The sequence below is a fragment of the Chaetura pelagica genome, unplaced genomic scaffold (assembly GCF_000747805.2).
Source record: "Chaetura pelagica isolate M959 unplaced genomic scaffold, ChaPel_1.0 scaffold455, whole genome shotgun sequence".
In the NCBI taxonomy this organism is placed as follows: domain Eukaryota; kingdom Metazoa; phylum Chordata; class Aves; order Apodiformes; family Apodidae; genus Chaetura; species Chaetura pelagica.
In genome coordinates, this window is record NW_009953483.1 from 84,696 (window position 1) to 91,495 (window position 6,800).

Sequence of the window (6,800 nt, forward strand, 5' to 3'; positions counted from 1 at the left end):
GGCGGGGCTGGTTCAGGCCGTTCTGACGCCGCCAGCGCCGCTCCGTGTTTTGGTTGGTGTGGGCTGGAGGAGTCACCGTGTTTTCTGGCAACAGTCCGCGGGACGCAAACTTCCAGGCCATTCGTATGTACCTGTGGCAGGCGCTGATGCAGAAGGGGTTAATTCTTACCTGTGTTGCTAATCGGGCAGGCGTGGGCAGCTTCTGGAAACTGGATACTCTTGTTTGTAGAAATGAGTGACAGCTCCTCTTTGAAGCTGGATTTCCGCGCACTGTGACCTGTTTTTCCCCCTGCTTTTTTGTTGTAAATGCCAGTTTTGAGGGATGTTTCTTTTTTCTTTTATTTTTTCCCTTTGGAGGACAATAAATTCGTCTAGATGCAGTAAACTGGAAGAAATGGAAGAAAGAAAAATCAAGAGGAGGAGCCCCAAGTCATCTACCAGTCACCCTGCTCAGGTTGCTGGCTCCAAGAAGAACTCGGTGCCGGTCAGTAAGAGCACAGCCTTTTCAAATCCTGCACCACAGCCTGCAGTACAAAAACCAAAGTTAAAACGGTAAGCTTGGGAACATCTTGCAAGCTCAGTGGAAGTAAGAGCCTGGAATCTGCCAGTGTTCAGCCAGCCTAAAAAGTGGTCAGGCTGGCTGGGGCAGAGTGCAAAGAACAAGCTTCAGACTTGTGAAAATGTTTGATTACTTGCCTTTGTAAGCAAAGGAACATAATGGTTATTTTACAGAAAAGGAAGGTACTAAATACCATTCTTTTAAGCTTTATAAAATGTTATACAGTGCTGTAGGCTTTTAATAATTTTGCTGAAGATGTAATAATAGCCTGATGTGACTGTTGAAAGACAAGAGTTGGGTGATCAAATACAGGCAAATCTGGGCATCATATGGGAGATACGTACAGCTGTGAGGAACAAATACAACACTGAATGACTGCAAGGTTGGAACTGTCAAGTGGAACAGGAAATGAAGGATGTAGATTGAACAGGATGAGCCAGAACTGGAATTCCTGGGTGTTTTCTGTTTGGGGGCAGCAGTAGCTCTCTGGACATACTCATGTGCAGAGAGAAGCATTCAGCTTTTCAGAAAGTACCTCTGTAGGATACTTTGAGTGTTATTGATGATACATCTGTTTCAGTTTGAGAATGTTAATTTTCCTGCATGTTAGAAAATATATTTTTTGGCTGTGGCAGATACAGTAGATAAATGAGGGAAGAGGGATCCTAAAGATCCTAAAGAAAAATGTTAGCTAGAGAGAGGCAGCCAAGTTTCATAACCCGCAAGTCTGAAGATAAAATACTGAGCTGTTGTTAATAGCATAGATAGTCTGTTTGAAGGATCCAGTATTGCCCTGATGAATAAAGAATTTATGCAATGTAAAGTCTACACATTATTTTTCAGGCAAAATATGCTAATATTTTGAGGGAAATAAATACTAATGGGCTATAAATTGCTGCAGCTAACTATACAGTTTAAGTTTCAACACTATTCTGGAGTGTACTAGAAATTCCTTTATTGTAGCCTACAATATTGGCTAGAGAAGAAAATATCCTCTTGGTTTAAGATGTGGAAAAGGACATTCTTGTTAAGTTGTTAAGTCAAGCTTATCAAGCAGTGGTAATACAATTTCTTGAACTTTCCAAGCAGGAGTGGTAATTGACATAACAATATGAGGATGAACTGCTGTTACAATAGGGGAGTGGGAGTATTTTACTAATTTTCACTTCATCTGCAAGAATATAATTAAATTTTCCAGAAGCAATAATATATTATATTACACTTCAGCTACAGGTGGAAAAAAAAATTGGTATCTCTGGCATACAAACCTGTCTTCAAGTCTGAAATAGAGGCAGAAAGAGTTGAAGTTAAACCTGAATTGAGACATGTTGCTCTGAGTTGAACCAGATATAGTAATTGTTGGACCGTTAGTTGTTCCAGCATATTGACTACATAGTCTATACAATGTTTATAGACTGCAGAAGCTGTTAGGCTGGAAAAAGAATTATTTCCCATAGGAGAGAGAGACTTTTTGATTTGGAGAGCATGGGATTATTTAAGGGAAGGGTGGGGGGTACTATGCTATAAACATTATTATCTTCACTAAATAAATAAAGATTTTACTAAGCCTGTGATTTTTTTTAGAAAAAATATCCCATAGTATTCTAAACTTTAATTCTTAGGCTCAAAATTTTTTACCAGATAAGTATCTGAACAGACTCTTCAGACTCATCATGAGGCTGCAGAAGCAGCTATCACAGTGTGAGAAGAAGGCTGTGTACACACATGGATGGCCAAATCCAGGATGAAAACAGCCCCTTACCTGAATTGTACTCGCTTAGGATGCAGTCTCTCTGTCTGTCTCTGGTCAGAGATAGAATATGCTGCTTCTGACTGATATTTGTGTGTTTAGCTTCCATATCAATTGCACGTTCATTTGGATTTATAATGGTTATTAAGATTGATGTGTGTACTTTCTGTGGGCACACAGTGTTGAGTAAATTTTATGTCTAGAGAACTGTCTAGAGTATGGGATGCAGGAATTTGTATGGGTTTGTTGCAGAGGGGGCTGTAGAGAATTTTTAGCACATTTAAGATTTGTTTGGGCATGGGTTAGTTCCATTTGATATATGCTAGAGGACAGAGAGATTGCTTTTGATGGTGAGTTTTAAGAAATTGGGATGTTATTTGAATGTGGGAAGAAGGAACACTAGGAAAATTTGTCTGGAATCAAGATCAGCACTCTGCATAGGTTTGTTTCCCACACTGGGTGCAGTCTATAGGTGTTTGTGACAGCAGGTGCGTAATGATTGCTGAAGGTTTTTCTCTCTGTCTTAAAAAGTTTGTGGAAGCTTTTTGGGTGATTTTATGTAACTGCCCTGTGTGCCATGTGTTGTTGTTGGGTAATGGTCCTCCTCACATTATTAAAATGACTGTTACATACACATGTTCTGCTGATGCAGGAAAGCAGGTTGTTGGAATCCTTCATTTTGCAGTATCAAACTGTTAAGATAGTAATGTTGTTCTTTATCGTTGAGACAAACTAGTGATCCTGATGGCTTTTTTCATTTCAAAGGAGTGACCGAAATATGAATTACTTACTTTCCATTTCGTTTTCAAAGCCCAGATATACACTTACCGTACATTTCAGGTTCTCAGTGAAAGCAGGAAGTAATATTTTTGTTTTGTTTAATTATTCCTTTTTTCAGTGTAATTAAAGAGAAAGCCAAACCTCCAGGAGGTGAAGCAAAAGGGGCACAGGCAGCACCGATCCAGCATTCTTTTCTCACAGATGTATCAGATGTCCAAGAAATGGAAAGGGGACTTCTGAGTCTCCTGAATGACTTCCACTCTGGCAAACTTCAAGCATTTGGTAACTGTGTGAATTGTCTGTACACAATAATTTGTTTTATAGATGTACAAGGGTAACATTTGCAAACAAGTGTGCTGTATAGACAGACTGCCAGCTTATCACATTGGGTTCTGCTATATAAAATGAGGATTAACATAACTCAATAGATCTTACTGCATTTCAAAATGGTAGTCCTATTGCAGGGTTATCTTTGGTGTGAAATGATTCAAATGCCACTTCATTGTTTCTTCCAGTGTGGCATACCAAAGGCAGTACCTTGGCTTAGAGATTTAAGATACCAAGTTTAAGGTCAGCTATTTATGATAGTATAGGAATAATAAAAAGTAACTGTATTTGACACCTGATTTTGCAGCATATGAACACTTCAGACTCTTGGTAACCACTCCTATGGAATCCAATGCAAGTTGCATTTTACCCAGCTTACTCTTGTCATAGCATCTTACTGCTTCACAGTTGATGGAAGTTTCAGAAAAAAAAAACATGACACTCTTCTGCTTCTATTTTTTTTTTCCATATACTGTGTAGAAAGATGCATAAATACTTTTTGAAGTTTAGTGTTAGGTCAGTCTGTCATGTTAATTCCACACCAATTCTACAAGAGAACCTGAAAAGCCTGCATTATATAAAGCATCAGTTACAAGAAAGGAATCCCCAAGAAGGTTTATTGTGATCATACTTAAATTTAAAAGTATAGGGCCTTCCTAAACTGGAGAGAAATTCAGTTTATCATAAGTTCAGCACATAACACCCAACAGGATGACAGAAATTTCAGTAGTGAAATGGGAGAAATTATTGAGAAATCAAATGAACTTGTAAATTGGGTGTTAAAATTCCTCTCCTTCAATGCAAAAAGCTGTACCTTCACGCCTTCATTTGTTCTTTCAGGTTTCTTTATCTGAAACTGTTGCTCATCCTTTTAGGAAATGAATGTTCCATAGAGCAGATGGAGCACGTGCGGAGCATGCAGGAGAAACTTGCTCGCCTCAATCTGGAGCTCTATGGGGAGCTGGAAGAACTCCCTGAAGATAAAAGGAAACTAGCCAGTGACTCCAACCTGGATAGGCTGCTGTCAGATGTAAGTACTGGGAAGGCAGAACACACACAACTTTGCCCATAGCAATCGGTTTAGGAAACCACCACTGCTGTGGACAACATGGTTCTGTAACGAACCAGGACATAAGCCCTGCCCTCATCTTGGTTTTGAGAAAACACAGGACTTGGCTTTCTTTTTTCTAGGCTGCTGCTTGTTTTGGAGAGTGAAGCAGTTTAGCTGTAAACTGTCTGAGGATGTAGGCCTGTTCAGAGACCAGGGAACTACAACCATTTTCCCTGTGATCCATCCTCTTGCATCTGGGGAAAGCCACACAATGTTTTTATATCTGTATATTCTACACTTCCACTGTCTCCTTTCTCCAGTGTATTTCTATGAAAACCAAAATTGTAAAAATTTCTTTAAGCTTCCTGAGATTGGCAGATTTAAACTTAATTTGAGACTTAGCTCTCTTGGTGTAGAATTCAGTGCAGGCTTGCTTTGCTTTTTGTAGTAAAATTACACCTTTCAGCCCAAGCTATTAATAATTTTCTTCATTGTTGTATTGTAAATAAATACCTTGTAATGTATTTATTTAATCATATAAACATAATTGTTGCATTTGTTTGACTAACTGAACTGCCATTTCTAATACTTAGTACGTTTGTTTTGCAGCTAGAAGAACTGAATTCATCTATGTATCCTTTTCCTTAAATGTCTATTTGGCATTATTGTTATTATTGTTAACTGTAATCAAATTACAGTCTTATTTCTCAACTGGTGTCTTTACAAGAGTCATATCCCTACTGTATGTGGATTTTAGGTTCTTCCAATACATACATGACTGGATCTTAACACTTTTAGTTACAGGCTGTTGTTTCATATGGTCATTTATTTAGCTCTCATGTACCAGTTGACAGTCAGTGGCAAAGCCTGTCAGAAGCAGGGTCTGTTGCTGAGACATTATGGAACAAACATTGATAGTAATATTCCTTCTACAGTATTCAGAAGTCTTGTGTCCCATTGATAAGTGAATGTTATTGACTCTTAGGGTTTTTTTCTGTAAATATGTCACTGATTTTACTGTGAGTAGTGGACTGACCTAATTTCCTGTTTTTTAGGGTCAGACTAGGGTTGAGTTAAATACTTGAGCAGAGCTTTGGTAATTGAACAAATGTGTGCTCTTTGCCCACCCAGAAGAAGATAAAGCTAAATGGTGTAGGCGTGTCTGTTATATCATTCTTTTGATAAGCTAAGAACACAGTTGAGTGTTGCATTCAGTTTATCATAGAATCATAGAATGCCAGTTTGGAAGGGACCTCAAGGATCATCTGGTCCAACCTTTCTAGGTACTACTAGAAGTTTATGGCTCAGCACCCTGTCAAGCTGAGACTTAAAACTGTCCAATGTGGAGGAATCTACCACTTCCCTTGGGAGACCGTTTGAATATTTGACTGTCCTTATGGTGAAAAATGTACCTCTTGTGTCCAGTCAGAATCTCCCCAGGAGAAACTTTTGCCCATTACCCCATGTCTTTTCCACGTGACTCCTTGTAAATAGGGAGTCTCCATCAAGTACTGGAACATGGTTATGAGGTCTCCCCTAAGCCTTCTCTTCTCAAGGCTGAACAAACCCAGTTATACTGCAGTGTAGTTATTTCTGATGTTACACCCTTGGTGTGCACTGAGGAAGATGGAACTCTGGCTTGAGACTAGTGTGCACATTCTCTGTGACTGTGGAAAGCTGGTTCATGCCAGGCTCATAAAGAACACAAGTGGAATGTCATCATAATGATAAAAGTAATCTTCCACTCCCCCTTGATCTGCCAGCCAATTCCAGAGGTGTGTAATGCTTAAGTCTCACTGAGGAAGATTAATCTACTGGTTGAGAACTAGCACAGGACTTAATAGAACTGAGTTCATCTGGACTAGTGCATACCTGTCACAGGACTGAGCATATCCTGTAACACTGCTATCTTGCTTATACCTTATCTGTATGTGAAAATGTTACTCCTTAATGGTTTCCTTCAGCCAAAAGCTACATTTAGCAGATGCTCAAGATATTCCAAATGGTGCCACGGGCTGAAAGAATAGTTTTGTCAATTAGGATTCTCCCAGAAGCTTTTATTTTGTTTTTCCTGACGGTGGAATCTGGAACAGTTGGGATTTTGTGGTTTGATTTTTGTTGTGCTATTTTTTGGCCTTTTTTGTTGTGGTTTGTTTTTTTTTTAATTTTACACAATGAAGGACCAAAGTGCAAATCCAAGCATTTATTTTAGTACATTCTCCTCTGAGCACTGCATTATGTCAGGACTCAATATCTGGAGTTTGAAGTAGGTTATTGTGATGCTATGATTTTAATTATTGCCTTATTTAAATAGAAAAATTGGAGAAGCTTGG

At 38.9% G+C, this 6,800-nt stretch overlaps 1 protein-coding gene across 1 annotated transcript; it reads left to right on the plus strand.

Moving 5' to 3' along the window:
• Window positions 1-179: 179 nt before the first annotated feature.
• CCDC28A (coiled-coil domain containing 28A) lies at window positions 180-6,570 on the plus strand. The gene is made up of 5 exons (XM_009998519.1): window positions 180-552; window positions 3,208-3,371; window positions 4,292-4,446; window positions 5,077-5,099; window positions 6,432-6,570. The coding sequence occupies exons 1-5, from the start codon at window positions 323-325 to the stop codon at window positions 6,484-6,486; spliced, it is 627 nt and encodes a 208-aa protein (XP_009996821.1). The 5' UTR covers window positions 180-322; the 3' UTR covers window positions 6,487-6,570.
• Window positions 6,571-6,800: the final 230 nt, after the last annotated feature.